The sequence below is a fragment of the Rhinolophus ferrumequinum genome, chromosome 22, assembly GCF_004115265.2.
Source record: "Rhinolophus ferrumequinum isolate MPI-CBG mRhiFer1 chromosome 22, mRhiFer1_v1.p, whole genome shotgun sequence".
Taxonomy (NCBI): domain Eukaryota; kingdom Metazoa; phylum Chordata; class Mammalia; order Chiroptera; family Rhinolophidae; genus Rhinolophus; species Rhinolophus ferrumequinum.
In genome coordinates, this window is record NC_046305.1 from 48,990,939 (window position 1) to 49,010,192 (window position 19,254).

Sequence of the window (19,254 nt, forward strand, 5' to 3'; positions counted from 1 at the left end):
ACACATTCTCTCTCTTCCCCCGCTGTGGAGGCCAAATGTTTCTAACCACACATCACAAATACTGGGGGTGCCAAAAAAATGTACACACATGACTTGTATTCATCTTTTGTTACACATGGACTATCACAATTTTAATACAATTTTTTCCTTTCTTAAAATGTGCATATATTTTTTTGGCACCCTCTGTATAGAGAGAGGCAGCCCAAGACATTCAGGAGTTTGAGTGACAAAAAGCAAAACAAAAACCAACACATTGTTGTGTTAAGCCACTGAAATTTGAGGTTGAACTTGCTACCACCGGAATCGTAGCTTGTCTTAAACAACACAGTTATTCAAAGGAACAGACTAAAAACAAACCTAAGTTGACTTCGACTTCTCCTTCAACTACTGAGTTCTAAAGCAGGGAACAACTCTCCTTCTCCTGGGACAAATCTTCAAACATTTACAGGCTTGTATCTCCTTAGTTTTCTTTCCCCCCTTTAACCTCCTTGCTCAATAACCAGCCTACTTGTGGGGTGCTCTTCTATTCTAATTTAGCCAAACTCTGAACTCAAGGAAGGCAAATTATCCACATCCACTGACACAAAGGTCTAAGATAGAATAAAAACGTCCTGATAGTCTATCCTCTTTGACACTGAGAATGAATTTCCCATCACTGTGGATGGCCTCTGACATTTTCTTTCACAGGCTGCTCAGGGCAGGTACCATTATAACTACATCTCTTCGAACAAACAGTAATCCAAGCTCTTTCCTAGAGACTGTTGGGGAGGCAGGGGCCATGCCCACGGCAGAATGATGCTCTACCCTTCCCAATTTAGGGTTGGGTCTCAGCAGGCCATATTGTAATTCCTAGTTACAGCCAAAGGCCATCAGCCTTCTTCCCTGGGCTTATGAAAATAGGCAGACATTTTCATTCATTCATTGCCCCACCTTATGGAGGCAAGACTTGGCAAGTTTTATAAGCTGGTAAATGTGAATTATCGATTCAAGGGGCCCCTGGTTGGTTTCCCTGGGACTGCCAAGGAATCTTGCTAACCAGGCTAATTTTGTTGCAACATTGTATCCAATCATTTCCACCTTCTGTGTTTCATGGAACCTCAAGAAGATGTCAACAAGAAGTAGACAGCCCTAAGCACGTGAGTCAGACCTTCAGAGCCAGGCAAGAGACGTGCGAATGAAAGGGCCGGAATGACCGGGATTCAGAATTAAATGTTTGATTTTTTAAACACCTCCCTCAACACTGAAATCGGATGTATAACTTAGAGAATGCGCTGGACAGAGAATGGGGAAGGCTGATCTCATACCCCGAGTGCCTGGTGGGCAGGAGCACTTGAAATGGTTCACCAGGTCGATACAGGTGCCCCCATTCTGGCACGGCTGATTCTGGCACTCGTCCACTTCATACTCGCAGTTGACACCCTGATATCCTGGGACACACTGCCAGGAGCAAGCAAAAAAGACAAGAAATAATTGGAACGCTGTTGGAAACGGACCGTGAGAGCAAATGAGATCTGGAAGGTTCCTGTGACCCTCTGCCCCCAGCCCCCACCCAGCGCTTGTGTGTTTCTCTGGCATCGTTCCACCCCTGGTCATTGTCCGGGGCAGGGCCGACTCCAGCTTATCAGCTTCTGCCCACTGAAAATGCCACTTTAACATGAAAGCAGGTCATATCATTCAGATATGACCCCTGTGCAAAACTTTTGTCCCTCCTGTGGGCAGGCCTTTCCCACCTTTAAAGTATGCATTCCTTTGCGTATGAGGATGCGGATCCTAACGCTGAGTCAGGTAGTATGAGTGGATGGTAATAAAGACACTGCATGGTGATCTCCAGGTTCAGGAAACTACACGTATGTGTGAGAAACTGGTTGAGACGGGGTGAGGGCAGGAGAGCGGGCTAGCGTGCTGGGGCAGAGCCAGGGGGTCGAAGGACTTCAGGGCTGATCAAGAAGAAAGATATTGCCCCCGGGGTGGCTTTATTTGGGCAATGCTGTGACAGGTCTGCATGTGGGGACCGTCTCTCACAGCATGAGATCGTCCAAACGGGGGAGGAGGATCAGGAGGGGAGGGCGAGTGACCTCCAAGGGAAGGCAGAACTGAGCGGGGCTTCTGGGTTTGGTGATGTCACTCAGCAGCCAGCCTGGGGTCTCTGAAGGGCAGCAGTGGCTGGGGGGGGTCTTTATTTCCCGGGGCTTATCTTACCTACAGCTAGCAGATAACTAGGTGCAGTTCTGCAGAATATACAAAGCAGGCAGGTTCTAAATGGCTAGAAATCGGCTTATTTCGGCTATGTTTAAGACATCTGGATGTGTAAAATTTTGATTTTGGTGCAGGTGGCTTTTGAGCTAACAGATTCCAGCCTGCTGTGAAGACATAAATAATCCAGCGGCAAATATAGGCTCATTTAGGAGAAGAAGAGAAACAAAGCTTTTCTCAGCATTGTTTGGTGGCCTGAACTGGTATCCAATTCAGGTCTCTGGTATTTGGTTAATGTCTTGCTCGAACCATTATTAGCCCAGACATTGAGAAGACAGTCACATGTCCCTGAAAAGACACAAACTTCCTCAAATATATACATGTAACACTTAGTATGATGCTACACGAACAGGCTGAGCAACATTTTTTTTTGTTTGGAAAGAATTATTAGTTAATTGATCAATAACTATATACAAAGGTGGCATGGGTCAAAGGGCCACCCCTCAAAGTGGTTTCTCCTATCACACCTGCGATTCAGGGACTTGCCGGGGGCCACTGGGCTGTGTGGGCTGGGAAACGCACTCTGGCAGTGAATATTCGTTCTGAATCCTGAGGGGGGGGTCACCCCTGTGGAAGTGAGATGCTTCCAGACCTCTATAAAAATATCTTACGAGAGCTGTTACCTTTTTGCACAGGGGGACTGAAAGAAACAGTGATAAGTCAACACTGTAATGGTGACTGGTAAAAAAAAACAATCTGTATGTTTGTAAACAGAAGAATTCAGCAACTCGAGTCCCTATGCTAATGTTCACAACAGCTGCGTCCTCTGCTGGCAGGTCTCTGACATGGGTCGCTCGGCCCACTCACCTCACACCTGTATCCTCCGATGAAGTCACTGCAGGTGGCCCCGTGCTGGCAGGGATTGGACGAGCACTCATTCAGCTGCTCCTCACAGTAGCTCCCGGTGTAGCCCAAGGGGCACTGGCAGTGATGGGAGTTACCAGCATTGATGCAGACGCCGGAGTGCTGGCACAAGCGGTCCACAGGCAACCCTGGGAAACCCAGTGGAGGAAGGAACGTCACAGGGGAGCATATGACATGTCAGGGTCGCACCAGCTGATGAGCAAAGTAATCTCAGCCAGCGGACCCATCAAATTTTATTCTCGTCTGGTTCACAACCCTCAACACCACATATGCATTGAAAAGAAACAAGCCCTGAAATACGAATATGCCTTTGTTTCATTTAAAATACATTTTTTTTATTAAAGTACAGTCGACATACCGTTTTAGGTATGTTTTACCAGTTTTAGGTGTACAACATCATAATTTGACATTGATATCTTATGAAGTGATATCAATGCATTACTTATTGTATTACTACACAATAAGTCTAGTAACCATCTGTCACTGTACAAGGTTATTGCGATGTAATTGACTATGTTCCCTATGCTGTACATTACATCCCTGTGACATTTATTTTTTAACTGGAAGTTTGTAGCTCTCAATCCCTTTAGGTTTTTAACCCATCTGCCTCCCCACTTCCCTCTGGCAACCATCAGTTTGTTGTCTGTATCTATGAGTCAATTTCATTTTGCTTTTTAAGATTTCATATATAAGTGAAATTGCACAGTATTTGTCTTTCTCTGATTTATTTCATTTAGCATAATACCCTGTACAGCATCTGTACTTGTCGCAAATGGCAAGATTTCCATTTCTTTTTATGACTGAGTAATATTCTATTATGTACACACATGCATATATGTCGCATCTTTACCTATTCATCTATGATGAAATATACAATGGAGGAAAGACAGTATCTTCAATGAATGATACTGGGAAAACTGAACTGACATGTGCAAAAAAATGAAACTATCATTTTCTTACACCATATACAAAAATAAACTCAAAATGGATTAAGACTGAAATGTAAGACCCAAAACCATAAAACTCCTAGGAGAAACATAGGCAGTAAACTCTATAGCATCAGTCTTAACAATATATATATATATATATACATATTTTATATTTCTCCTCAAGCAAGGGCAACAAAAGCAAAAATACCAACTGAGATTACATCAAACTGAAAAGTTTTTGCACAGAGAAGGAAACCATCTACAGAATTAAAAGACAACCTCCTGAGTGGGAGAAGATATTTGCAAATCACATATTTGATAAGGGGTTAAAAATCCAAAATATATGAAGAATTCATACAACTCAACATCAAAAAAAAAAATTCAATTTAAAAAACGGGCAGAGGACCTGAATAGACATTTCTCCAAAGAGGACATACAGATGGCCAATAGACGTATGAAAAGATGCTCAACATCACTAATCATCAGGGAAATGAAAATCAAAACCATAATAAGAGGTTACCTCACTCCAGTCAGAATGGCTATTATCAATAAATCAATAAACAACAAGTGCGGGCAAAACTGTGGACAAAAGGGAACCCTCATGCATTGCTGGTGGGATTGCAGACTGGTGCAGCCACCATGGAATCAGTATGGAGGTTCCTCAAAAAATTAAAAGTAGATCTACCTATGACCGAGCAATTCCACTTCTGGGTATTTACCCAAAGAAAATGAAAACACTAATGCAAAAAGCTGTCTGCACCCCTATGTTCATGCAGTGCTATGTACAACAGCCACGCTATGGGAGGAACCCAAGTGCCCATCGATAGATAAACAGACAAAGAAGAGGTGGTGCACAAATACATTTCTTTTTGGAATCTCTCAATCTGCTCCTCTCTGCCCTTTCACCTTCTATCTCCAGAGCCTTACCCTCCATGACTACCTGCCCTTCCCCCTCGTCCCACAATCACAGGGCCTGCCCTACAACGCTGGGGCTCAGTAAATACTTCAGGGAATGAGCCTGGCGCCCGAGGGGGTGGAGCTCACCTCTGTGGGAGGCTGCCACCTCACAGGAGACATTGGGCACGTCACAGTATGCACCGGCCCATCCAGACGGACACAGGCACCAGGATTCTGCTTTTTCCTGAATGCAAGTCCCTTTGTTTTTACATGGAGAGCGACTGCAGAGGTTCACCAGTGTCTGAAACAGAGACAAACTCATACGTGAATAGCCACACACCGGAAGTAAACAAAATAAGTGACACTGCATTTTAAGAAATCAAAGAAAAGCACACTGATTTTTCTGTTGTTGTGTAAAGTCCTCACCCAAGCCTTAACCTGGACCCAGTGTTCCCCCGTAATCTAATCATGTTATGTCATCCAATTCCTCTTAGCTCTGCTATTTGAAAAGTTCTTACCACAGAAGTCTAAGAACTTGAGAAAACCCAATAGGTTGAGTTATTCTCTATGTCACGATTATGTCTAGATATATGACCACCCTGTAGGGTTAGGAAGCAAGAGAGTTAAAGCTGTCAGGTCCACAACTCCCTGTGCTAATCCTGGGTGAGAAATCCACGTGGGTCTTGAGCAAATCTGTCAGTGGTGAACATGAGTAAAAGCACTTCAAGTCTGTTCATAAACCTCAAAATGGTCCAAGAGCTTATTGTGAGGGGAGAAAATCAGGTTTGTGAAAAACCTGAGGCAGGGTGAGAGCGGACTAGCGCCTTCCTCCACAATTCACATGTGGCGACTCGGCCTCTGGGGAGAGGAAGGCCGAATCCCCTACAGGCTGCGCGGGAAAGAAAGGGCCCGGGGGCGAGGGCAGAACGCTCCCCCTGCATGTATAACCTCACACCATGAAAACCAGCAGGAACCCAATGCAGACTGTCCTCCCGACCCACGGAATCAGCAACAAGCTGCTTCATGTGCAGAGGTGGGTATCTGCATGCCCACAATAGCCAAAGTTTTAGTGACGTGTACTCTATAAGGCGAGTTACATTTGACCGGGAATTCCTCCCTTCTTTTGAGTTCTGGAATTCTGTCGTTTCATTTTTGTTTTAAGAGGTGGAATAGCATTAAGTTAAACACAATGTTTGGTATGCAACCTTGGAAGAGCTGTTTTGTCCCTCAGGGACTCAGTTTTTTCTTCCATGGAATGAAAGGCTAGACGAGTTGGTTCTGAGGGGACCTCCCGTCCTAAGAGTCTAGGAAAATGTATATTTATATATTTGAATTTAAAGCATATGTGAATAGCTCGGTTTAGAGAATGTTACAATGCTGTAAGACATAATAATTATTATTATCCCCTTAGATATTATATTTGACCTCTAAATATTTAATTCTGATCGTTCTTTACTTCCATTTTTGTATTTCCAATGTAAATGACATCTACGTGCTTATGTCCCACATGTATTTTTCTGCAGTTCTCGGTGAGCTTGTTACCACTATCTGATGTTTGTGAATCCGTATAATCTTGACAGTGTCATCGTTTTTGGAATCTACCAGCTATGGAGAAGTTACCCAGAGTTATCTCAGGGACATCCCTGAGACCCAGAACTTTCTCTTCTAGGAGGGGCTTCTTCTGTCTAGAAAAGAAACAGGTGTAATACTCTGTGACTCTGAGGGAGCTAAGTGAGCAGGATGGATTTCGTTACCTGGCAGTTTTTCCCAGTGTAGCCCAAGGGGCAGATGCAGCGGTAGGTACCCAGGCCATCCACACATGTTCCTTCATTCAGGCATGGGTGAGAGTTGCACTCATTGATCTCTTGGAGGCAGAATCGGCCAGTGAAGCTCACAGGGCACAAACAGGAGAAGGAGTTAATCCCATCGATACATGTGCCACCATTGAAGCAGGAGCTAAGACACAAACAGGGAGGGCAACATCAACTATGTCATCTGGTTCCTCTGACCTGCCATTTAGAAAGGAAGGCTGCTGGAATCCCAGCTGTTACACAGGCAAATACTCCTGAGCACCCACAATGCCTACATCCAGCAGATTTTACCTTTTTCCAAACTAGACTGGTTGCCAATTGGCCTTGAGTCCCAGCTTCCTTTCTACAACCAAGCAGCTTAGAGGAATATTGAAAAGGCTTGAGCTTATTAGAGATTCCTAGAGAAAGTGAAGTTTTCTAGATTTTACCCAGTCCTTCTGCAGTTTTCCACGTGTTATATTTCATTTTCCCTAAGTCAGTTTATAAGAAAAGTGCAAAATAGATAGTTCTTGGCTCTAGATTTCTTTATGAAAGAGACACAGAAAAAACTCGTTAATAATAATAATTAAAAAAATAGAAAAATACCTCCCAGAGTAATGACAAATCTGTGAAGAAACGGGAATTTCTAAATTGTCAACTAAAATGAACAAAAGGAGAATGGAACAGAATTATAGCTCTTTCTGTTCCTTATGCAAGAAATAAATGACGATCCATCCCACCAAGCTTGACCTGCTAACTACGTGTCTACAAGAAACCAGGAACTGGGCAATAGGATATGGTTGTGGACCGGGTCCCAAGTGATGCCTTGTCCCTGCCCCACAAAGTATTGTGCTTTGGAGTTTCCAGTCCTTTCTCCCCTTTCCCATAAGGCACTGGGGCCTGAGTGCGCGGGCTGCTCACCTCTCAGTGCACTCGTCAATGTTGTTCTCGCAATGGGCTCCGTCAAATCCCGCCTGGCACTTGCAAGTGTAACTGTTGACATAGTCGGAGCAGGTCCCTCCATTCTTACAGGGTTCGCTCAGACACTCATTCATGTCTGTCTGACACTTATCCCCCGTGAAGCCCGGAAGGCAGAGGCAGGAGAAAGTATTCACTCCATCGGCACAGGAACCTCCATTCTGGCAAGGATCTAAGCCATTATACATGAGAATTAGAGCTCTGAACAGCAGCAGACATTTAATCTTAGACTCACAAAGGTGAGTGACCTGAATTGAGTCATACTGAGAACCGTAACAATTCTGACTTTTCTGCACTTGGGCTTTTCAGATATTTGCTTTATAACTATTTTTATATAGATTCTGTTTGATTTTCTTTTGAGGAAGAAGACTTTAATTTTAATAAAATTCAACATCCCTATGATTTTCTTTTAGTTCATGTTTCTTGTGTCTTGTTTAACAAATCTTTGCCTAACAAAAGGTCACTGAGGTTTATCTTCTTTGATTTCTTCTAAACGTTTTGTACTTTTAGCACTGACCTTTAAAGGTCCACGATCTATTTTGAGTTCATTTGTACATATAGTGTGAGTTTTAAAGGTTTTTAAAGAATTTGTATCTAGGATATAAAGAACTCTTTCAACTCAACAATAAGACAAATTTTCAATTTTTCAAATGCGCAGAAGATTTGAATAGACATTACATTGAGTAAGGTATACAGCTGGCCAATAAGCACATGAAAGGATACTCAACATCATTAATAATCAGAGAAATGCAAGTTAAAATCACTGTGAAATAACATATGCACCCACTAGAATGGCTAAAATTAAAACGAGTAATCACACCAAGTGTTGCAGGGATGTGGTTTAACTGCAACTTTCATGCAATGCTAGGAGGGGAGAAAATGGTACAACCACCTTGGAAAACATTTTGGCAATTGTGTAAAAAGTTTAACATATACCTACCACATAATTAATCTACCATCTGGATATTTTCTCAAGAGACATGCAATCACTTGTCCACACAGACTCATTCCTACTAGCTTTATTTGCAATACCCCCAAACTGGAAAAAAGCCCAATGTCCTGCTAGGAAATTGTACTATATCCAAACAATGGCGTACCACTCACAATAGAACAGAATGAACTAGCAATACACACAACATGGATGAGTCTCAAAAAATATGCTGAGTGAGAGAGGTCACGTTCCCTCTCCCCCAAAGAGTTTTCATTATGATTCCATTTATATAAAATTGTGAGAAATGCAAACAAATCTATAATGACAGAGGTAGATCCCTGGTTGCCCAGGGCAGGGACGTGGAAAGGAGGCTTAAATGACAAAAGAGATGAGAATACTTTTAGGAGGAGGGATCTGTTCATTCTCTTTGAATGATGGTTTCAGTCGCCATATGTCAAAACTTATTGAAGTGTACATTTAAAATATCGGCAGTGTATTACATGTTCATTATACCTCACTAGATCTGCTTAAAAACAAAAAGCTATCAGAGCACTTGTCCCCACTTTGTCAACATAAATCAGTAAAAGGGCATGCTTAAAAGAGATGTCATCGCCTCAATTTCTAAAGCTACTAGCTTCAAAAAGAAGGTTTTAAAAATATTAGGTTGGTGCAAAAGAAATTGTGTTTTTTTGCAAATTTTTTTTAACCTTTTAAACCGCAATTATTTTTGCACCAACCTAATAACTAATGTGTAAGACACGTGAGAAACTACTCAGATGGCCAGTCTCGGCACTGAGAGTCCATGGCCTGCAACTGAATTCTTCTGGACGCCGTGTGTGCTTTCCTGCCCCTCCCTCAGGGGGCTGAGGAGCGGCCTGGCATACTCACTGGCGAGGCAATCATCGATATCCTCCTCACAATCCATGCCACTGAAGCCTGGAGGACACTCGCACATGTAGCTGCCCTGGGTGTTATGGCAGAGACCATGGTTCATGCAGGGCTTGGAGACACACTCGTCAATGTCAATGGTACACCGCTGACCTGGAAACACAGGGGCAATGAATGGTCTGGTCTTTGGAAGCTGATTCCCACGGCCTTTACGCGAGGCCTGAGCTTCGGCTGGGGTGGGTGGGGCTACTCCAAGGGTATGCTGGTTGGTCTCCTGCTTTGGGAAGTACCTAAGGCTTCTGTGCCCCTGGCATGTTGCTGCCCAGGTGCCAAAATTCCCTATAGGTTTCAGACTCAGGTTGGAGTCTTCCGGCCACTAGGGGGCCCCACAGACATGCAAAACGGAAAGGCTTTCGAAGCCATTCCAGTTAGCGGCTCCTGTACAAAGCCTGTGCCCTTGACAAAGAAGGGCAGGCCTCAGAAGCGCAGGGCTTTCCATGGCATTTGATGACCTGACCACTTTGTGTACAACTTTTGGCGTCGCCACTCCAGTGTTGTTACCTTGCCAGCCAGGAGCACACAGGCAGGTGTAACTCTCAAAATTTGGTGCCTCTTTGCAAACAGCACCATTCTCACAAGGGTTTGGGGAACAGGGAGCCAATACAGTCTGACAGTTCTTGCCTGTAAAGCAAATGACAAAAAAAAAAAGAAAGAGTTTATGACAGAGAAGTGGCCAAGGAAATGGAAATTACCCCAAATTCTATACCAAAGGATGCTCTCCGTATGCAAATCTAAAGTAGTAGTCGAGGGCTTTGGAACCTGAGAGAAAGACCTGTGGTCCCCCGAATCTTGGCTCTCATTTGATTACTAACAGTGTGACCTCAGGTGAGTTATTTATCTTCTCTGAGCCTTCCACATAAGTAAAATGGGAATTAGGATGGCATGTTAACTCACAGAGGCTTTTTGAGGATTAAATGAAAAATGCTTACAAAGTCCTTATTAGCATAGAGCCTGGCACATACAGTGAGTGTTCAACACTTGGTGGGCAGCTGTCGTCTTCATGCTAGGGACCATGAGTGGCTAAGTACATTTGGACACCTGCATCAATCAGGAGCAAAGATTCAGCTACTCAGAAGCTCAGCTGCACAGATCGTCCGTGTGAGCAAGGAGGAAACAGCAATACGCTCTCCTATTCCTCACAACCTCTGCTGGTCCCAGAAGGCAGTGGGGTGCGTCAGAAGTCCATCGAGGTGGGGAGCAGTGAAGTAACTCTGACTGCCTAGCAACGTGTTTCCTTATACTGACGTCAACAACATGACATCAGTGTTTTCCCACCAATATTTTCTGCCTTAGTATGCGGAATGGAAGCTTCCAGCAAAAAAAAAAAAAAAAAAAAAAAAGAATGCTCTTATTAAAAGAGAGATGAGGTTGTATTCAAAGTTAAGTCACAACTAATTCAATTTATAATTTTATACTAAAATTTTGTATTCAGAAAGAAAAAAAAATTACCATAAGTTTTCACCAAAACCCCCAACCAGTTTTTAATGTCTGTCAGAATAGTGGCTCACAGGGGAAGGCAGTATTGCTTCGTTCCCTTCATGATGGCCAAACCTAATGACACTTAGAACCCTTAGCTCTACTCAGTGCGAAATTTTAATCTGTATAGGTTTTCAGTCTCATGTAATTTCTCAAAGTTCACACGTAGTCAATTCTGTTATTGGGATCCTAATCTGAAGAAAAACCAACCTCCAGCGTATAGTCAAATATTCCTGTAGTATCTGAATAGCAAGAAGACAACATACACATTTTCAAGATGAGCTATACACCTAAGTCACCCTCAGGTGAGCTTCCAATGTGGCTGACAATAGTGACACCTGCGTATATCTCCACATGTCATCAGTTCTCGGTCTTTATGGTTATAGGTGAGACGATCTCATAACCAACAAATGTGATCAGCACCGTCACTAAGGAATGATATGATTTCGACTGTCTTCGTCTGGGGATAGTTCGGATCTCCAATAACTCTGATTTTACCAACCAGGCTGGCTAAATGCAGTTTCCCTGCACGAACATTTCTAAAGAGGGGCAAGGGTAAGGAGGTTGTATCAAGTCTCTCAGGTAACAGAGTCATGCTTTGGGCCACTCTGCCACTCGAAACTGCTTCGAATCTCTAGTAACAGCAATCATGAACAGCCCAAGACTCCAAGAAAGTGAGGATTCAGCATGCTGCACACCGGAGAAACATGCAAAGCCATCGGCCATGTTTCGGTTTTGTTCCCCACAGATGAAAAAAAAAAAAAAAAAAAAAAAGGATGATGAGGTAAACAAGCCACACAGATACAACCAATCACAAGATGGCAGTAACGAGGCAGGCGAACACAAAGAAGAAATGTCCAAGCACATTCCTCAAATACCATCTGAAACAAAGAACACCTGATAGGAAATGCAGTCACACCCATGTCTTCTGTGTGTGCTCGCCATCCTGGGCAATCCCTCTCTGAAGGAGACGCAGTGGTACTGAACGTGAGGAGAAGAATGGCAGTTAAGAGGACAAGCTTTGGCTTCAGAGAGATTCAGGGGCAAACCCTACATCTCCCACATACCTGCGTGACCTTCAACAAGTAACCTCTCTTGGCCCTGGATTCTTCATGTATAAAATAGTGAGAGGAACTTCTACTTTGTAGAATTCTTGTGAATGATCCAAAGTACATAAAGTGTCTGGCACACAGCAAATTACCAGTAACTGATAGTTGTTGTGTTATTGAAACTCAGACGAAGACCACAGGCCATGGAGACACTGGGTCCATTCAGATATCAGACAAAACTATCAGCTCTGCGTCAGTCCCAGCCACATAGAATCAAACAAACATTCCAAACCCTACAGTACAAAGAGCACAAATGAGTTTCCCCAGCACTTGCATCTAGGGAGGCCACAGTGTCTTCTCAGAGTTCAAGATCCAGTCAGCGAGTAGGATGGGTGACCAGCGAGGGAGTCCTCAAAGCAGTATCACTGCCCCACAGATCCCGTCTCTGAGACTCAGAGGTTTGAAACGACAAGGCAAGACCAAGCATCCCCTTTGAGCTCTTCACCTGCAGGACTCACCTGTGTATGGCAGCACACAGTGGCAAGTGTAACCACTTATGTCATCAAAGCAGGTTCCTTGGTTCAGACAGGGATTTGAAGCACATTCATTAATATTCACCTGACAGTTATAGCCTGTGGACAGAAAAGGGGAAAAAACCAAAAACAGTGAAACTTTCTGTTGGCCTCCTCCTCATGATCTCAATTACTAAGCAATCCTCTCAGTGGTAAATTTTAAACACCTCAGAACCGCATGAATTTTTTTCAGGCCACTACGACACCTGTTCACTCATTTCAGTGACGGTCCCTGACATACAGTCAGTCAGTAAAAGACAGTGTTTCATCAGTCAAAAAGATGAGTGGAAGAACAACATATTCTATTAGCCTGAGAGTCTAATGCATCTCCATAGACAGCTCAAGTAATTTCTCAAAAACGGACCAAGAAGTTCATTAAGGTGAAAATCTGCGGCTGTACCTAAATATATGTGCTCTTTCTATACAAAGTATCTGCTTTTGGGCTTAAAAAGGGGGTAGAAGTGATCAGGGGATCACATTTTTTAACACATGAATCAAAGCCTCAGAGTTATGCCGCCTCTTTCGTATGCACAGTCTCCTATCGATGTGGTAGTATTCCAGAAGCCACAAAGATTATCTTCCCCTGATCCAAGATAACTACTCCCACTACAAAAAAGAGAAAAGTAAAGAACCATTAATGGGGATAGGACAGTACCCAAATATTACACGCCTTTGCATCTTCAATAGAGGCTGGCACAGAGCCTTAAAATAGAGGAACTATTAAAAAAAAAAAAAAAGAAAGAAAGATGCCCAGAGCATACAGAGATTTGGCTACTCAACAGCCGTACAACAATGGATTGTGTGTTTTGATTTTTATTTTGTTTGTTGATTAGCAAGTCTCAGTGAGATCAAGAAATAAAAGTGCTTTTAAATCTATAAGTTTGTTTGCAAATGTAACATGTCAATAAATGAATCACTAAAATATGGTATCAGAAAATTTTCAAGTAATCAAATAAGGTGACTCTGAAACACACTGATGATTCGCAGCAGTCTGGCACAATTTTTGAGTGGGAAAATCAATGACTAGGTGAATAGAGGAGTGCCGATATGAATGATTTACCCACAGATTTCTCTCTCACGAGTTTCCAAGAGAAAATCCATGGTAGAAATACAACAGGGACCACTCAAAAAACGATTGTACACAATACCCACTATGACGTATGTTTCCAGAAGCCCATAGGTGACTATTCATCTAAGACTATTTTAATGTGTAAGAGAATTTGTTGGGTTTTGAACACGTGGGTTCTTTCATGATATAATTGTTATCAAAATTACAGTAAGACAATATCTTCCTTCTACTACCAATATCTCTTTTGAGTTATCATAGAACCAAAGCTGCACCAAGAAGCTTGCAATTAGAACACCTGTCCAAAGTCGTGTTAAGTGGAGTCCTGGCTGCTCACCTGAAACACTACTGTTTCAATAGCTCACTCCTCCCCGGCTGAACATGGAATCAATAGCCGTGTATGTTTTTGTTCCCCAAGTGTCTTATAAATAGTAAGTGCTCAAATTTTCTTTGGTATATGAATGGATGGAAGAAAATAAAGGGAAAGGAAGAAGAGAGGCCAACAATATGTAACAATAAAAAGGCAGAGAAGCGAGATGGAAATGGGTGCTTTTGCCCTCACCTTTAAAGCCTTTCTTGCAAGCACACCTGTACCCATCCACCAGGTTGTCACAAGTCCCTCCATTTTGGCATGGATTAGAGAGGCATTCATTTTTGTCCACTTCACAGTTGACGCCAACCCAGCCTGCATCACAGAGGCACTTGTATCTGAAAGATGACATTATTTACTATGGCAGGTGAATGTACAACTGAGTCATAGTTCAAATACAGATCTTGGTGAAGAAACCAGAGACAGAGGAGCTCATTTCTGCTCTTCTAGGGACCTATATGCAGATCGCCGTGGACACAGTATGAATCACGTGGGCCCATCTGGAGTACTCAGGAAATAGACCTCCCTGGTGCTTCCCTGGTTCATAAAGATGCTAGAGAAATTAATTCATTACAGGGAGCTTTCATATGCAAAGAGTGGTTGTTGGTACAACATAGTGGGCTAATCCGAAAGACACATTAGCGTGGGTAAATCTGCACAGTTCCTTTTCTTATAATTAAAACTAAAGTAAAGCAAACCTTAGGATCAATTGTTTTACCCAGGAAGGAGGCTAGTATGAGAGCCTCTAAGCCACTCTGAAGATCTCCTGGCATGCCTGACTTTCTACGCTTTGTGCTGACCTGAATCCCTGCCCCAGAAAGCATCTAGGGTACCAGGCAGGAACAGGCAAAAAATGAAGGTATTGGAAACCAATAGATATGGTTCACAATTTGAACCTCATTAGCACTTAGAATGTGGAATCAGGAGATAGTCTCCTTGTCTGGGGATCCTCAGGGGAAATGTGGATGGGTTGGGATGCTTTGAAGGCTGTCATCTCCGAAACATAAACACTGAGGTAATTCCTCTTGGAAGTCACTTCCCTTCCCATTTGCCTTTAAATTCTTTAAATTCATTCTTTCACCTATTCTAAGAACAGCAGATGGCAATGCCCAGAGCCCTGTCCTCTGGCAACCATAGCAAGAGTAGAGGACTACCTCCTGGGATTTAATTCACATGCTGTGATTCTAGAAAGTCACCTACCAACACATCACACAACTAACTCCATGGTGCTTGCGAACTACGAACGTTTTATCAGGGCCATGCCTCACATTAGCAAAGACCAACTCTACTTCAGCGGCACACACTGGAACTGCGCTAGAACAGAGTTGAGCTTTTTGTTTTTTAAGCAGGGGGTAAAAATCAAAGAGAACATCCCTCAGAACTTTATTTTGCAATAAGTATGAAAAGCAACATTGCCAGAGACTCATAAAACAACCCTGGACACCTCCCAGGTGCTGACTACCCACGGGAGGAAAACATTCTTCCTTCTTTTCTACCTGCTCAGTCATGGAAGTTAGGGAAGAAGGGATAGTTTGGAAGGCTGTGATGCAGCCTATCAAACTCTTCAGCCAAGGGCCAGCTCAAGTTGCTGACTGATTTCTACAGGGGATGGCCAGGACTTAAACCCAACTGGTCAATAAGACACAGGTCAACAAGAAAGTATAAATACACGGCAGCTACTCACCCACTGAGGCCCCCAGTACAGTTCCCGTGGATGCACGGATTGCTCAGGCACTCGTTCACCTGTGAGTAGCAGCTGGGGTGATGGGGCCCCTCAGGGCATATACAGCGGAAACCATTCACGTCGTTGATGCACGTGGCACCCTTGCGACAAGGATTGGAGGCACACTCATCAATGTCAATGTTACATCTCTGCCCTGTAGGGAAGGGGGACAGTTGCGGTCAAATCCAAAATGCTTAGGGAATAGACACAGAACTACGAGACCTGTTGTGCTGACATCTTCATACGCACAGGCCTTAAGAAGCCGTGGGTGCCACATGTCAAGACTTAAGGAATAAGACACCCAAAAGCACAGAGGGCCATGAGAGGAAGGAGCAAACAGCATTGTCTTTTGGTAAGGAAGCCAAGTTAACAAAATGCTGGAATGGCATTATAGTGTTTTGACACATATTTCTTCTTCACTCCATCTTAGAAATGGGGACACTTCGCAAGGATTTAGAAAGAGAACATCAAATGTTACCAAAATAGGCAGCTCCTTTTGACGCTGCTCTAAGTACTCTCAAAGAAGCTTACCCTTCCCAGGTAAGAAAAAGCGAAAGGAGTTCATCACCACCAAATCAGTATTACTTGGAATTTTAAAGGGACTTCTTTAAGAAGAAAGGGAAAAAATAATAAAAATAATCATAAATATGAATAATAAAAAGGCAATAACTACATATCTACCAACAATCCTTTGAGGGTAAATCAAAAGACATAGGTAACTGAATGGATAAGAAAACAAGACCCATACATATGCTGCCTATAAGAAACCCACTTCAGCTAGAAAGACATACACACAGACTGAAAGTAAAGGGATGGAAGAAGATATTTCACGTGAATGGAAATGAAAAAGAAAAACTGAAGTAGCAATACTTATATCAGACAAAATGGACTGTAAAACAAACAAGAGACAAGGAAGGACATTTCATGATAAAAGGATCAATCCAACAAGAGGATATAACCCTTGTAAGTTACACACCCAACTAGGAGCATCTAAATATATAAAGCAAATATTGATGGACATAAAGGAAGAGATCGACAGTAATACAGTAATTGTGGGGGAAGCTTTCACCCTATTGACATCGATGGCCAGATCATCCAAACAGAAAATCAAGAATGAAACAGTGGTCTTAAATGACACATTAAACCACATGGATTTAATCGATATTTTTAGCGTACTTCACCTCAAAGCAGCAGAATATACATTCTTTTCAAGCACACATAGAACATGTTCCAGGATAGAGCACTGTAGGCCACATAACAAGTATCAATAAATTTAAGAAGACTGAAACCATACCAAGCACCTCTGATCACAACCAGAAAGCAATTACAAGAAGAAAACGGAAAAACACACAAACACAAGGAGACTAAATAACATGCTACTAAACAATGAATGGGTCAACAAGGAGACCAAAGAAGAAATCAAAACATACCTTGAGACAGAAGAAAATGAAAACACATGACCCAAAATCTATGGGACACATCCAAAGCAGTTTTAAGAGGGAAATACAGGCCTACCTCAAGAAACAAGAAAAATCTCAAGTAAATAATCTAACCTTACATGTAAAGGAACTAGAAAAAGAGGAACAAATAAAGTCCAAAGTGAGTAGAAGGAAGAAATAATAAAGATCAGAGCAGAAATAAACGAAATGAAGTCTAAAAAAAAAAAAAAATACAAAAGATCAATGAAACCAAGAGCGAGTCCTTTGAAAATACAAACAAAATTGATAAACATTTAACCAGACTCATCAAGAAAAAGAGAGGACCCAAATAAATAAAATCAGAAATGAAAAAGGAGAAGTGACAACTGACACCACAGAAATATAAAAGATTGTAAGAAAATACTACAAACAAGTATGTGCTAACAAATTCAACAACCTGGAAGACGTGGATAAATTCCTATAAACATACAATCCTCCAAGGTTGAATAAAGAAGAAACAGAAAATACCTAGGGATAAATTTAACCAAGGAGGTAAAAGACCTGTACTTGGAAAATTATAAGACATTTTAAAAAAGAAATTGAGGAAGATACAAATAAATGGAAGCATATACCATGCTTATGGATGGGAAGAATTAATATCATTAAAATGTCCATACTACCCAAAGCAATCTATAGACTCAATGCAATCTTTATCAAAGCATCAATGGCATTTTTTTTTTCACAGAACTAGAACAAAAAATCTTAAAATTTATATGGAATCACAAAAGACCCTGAATAGCTACAGCAATCGAGAAAAAAGAACAAAGTTGGAGTTAACACAATATCTGATATCAAACTATACTACAAGGCTACAGTAATCAAAACTGGCATAAAAGCAGGCACATAGATCAATGGAACAGAGAGTCCTGAAATAAACCTACACCTATATGGTCCATTAATGTATGACAAAGCAGGCAAGACTATACAATGGGTTAAAGACAACCTCTTCAATAAATGCTGTTGGGAAAACTAGACAGATATATGCAAAAAAAAAAAAAAAATGAAACTCGATCACTTTCTTACACCATACACCAGGATAAACTCGAAGTGTATCAAAGACTTAAATGTAAGACCCGAAACCAAAAAACTCCTAGAAGAAAACATAGGCAGTAAACTCTTTGACATTGCTCTTAGTAATATTTGTTTTGGATATATCTCCTCAGGTAAAGGAAACAAAAGAAAAAATAAACAAATGGAACTATATCAAACTAAAATGTTTTTACACAGCAAAGGAAACCATCAACAAGATGAAAAGACAACGTACGGAATAGGAGAATATTTTCACCAATGATATAATTGACAAGGAGTTAATATACAAAATTTATAAAGAATCCATGCTACTTAACACCAAAAAACCCCAACAATCCAATTGAAAAATGGGCATAGGACCTGAATAGATATTTCTCCAAAGGGGACATACAGATGGCCAGTAGACATGAAAAAATGCTCAACATCACTAGTCCTCAGAGAAATGAAAATCAAAACCACAATGAGATATCACTTCACACCTGTCAGAATGGCTATTACCAATAAGACAGCAAACAACAAGTGCTGGCTAGGATGTGGAGAAAAGAGAACCCTCGTGCACTGTTGGTGGGATTGCAAACTGGTGCAGCCACTATGGAAAACAGTATGGAGGCTCCTCAAAAAATTAAAAATAGAACTACCTTATGACCCAGCAATTCCACTTCTGGGTATGTATCCGAATACATTCAAAACACTAATTCAAAAAGATATACGCATCCCTATGTTCACTGAAGTATTATTTACAATGACCAAGATATGGAAGCAACTCAAGTGCCCATCAACAGACGACTGGATAAAGAAGAGGTGGTACATATGTACAATAGAATATTACTCAGCCATAAAAAAGAATAAAATCTTACTATTTGTGACAACATGGGTGGACCTAGAGGATTTTACATGAAGT

At 41.9% G+C, this 19,254-nt stretch overlaps 1 protein-coding gene across 1 annotated transcript in view; it reads right to left on the reverse strand.

Annotated features, from left to right (window-relative positions):
* Window positions 1-19,254, reverse strand: part of NOTCH2 (notch receptor 2) — a 147,755-nt gene that overhangs the window by 19,631 nt on the left and 108,870 nt on the right. The window contains exons 13-22 of the mRNA XM_033092161.1: window positions 15,808-16,000; window positions 14,316-14,461; window positions 12,634-12,747; window positions 10,092-10,211; window positions 9,531-9,683; window positions 7,655-7,883; window positions 6,698-6,899; window positions 5,091-5,244; window positions 3,061-3,245; window positions 1,305-1,437 (exon numbers count right to left, since the gene is read on the reverse strand). Of these exons, the coding sequence (XP_032948052.1) occupies window positions 1,305-1,437; window positions 3,061-3,245; window positions 5,091-5,244; window positions 6,698-6,899; window positions 7,655-7,883; window positions 9,531-9,683; window positions 10,092-10,211; window positions 12,634-12,747; window positions 14,316-14,461; window positions 15,808-16,000 (1,629 nt within the window). The remainder of the gene's footprint in view (window positions 1-1,304; window positions 1,438-3,060; window positions 3,246-5,090; window positions 5,245-6,697; window positions 6,900-7,654; window positions 7,884-9,530; window positions 9,684-10,091; window positions 10,212-12,633; window positions 12,748-14,315; window positions 14,462-15,807; window positions 16,001-19,254) is intronic.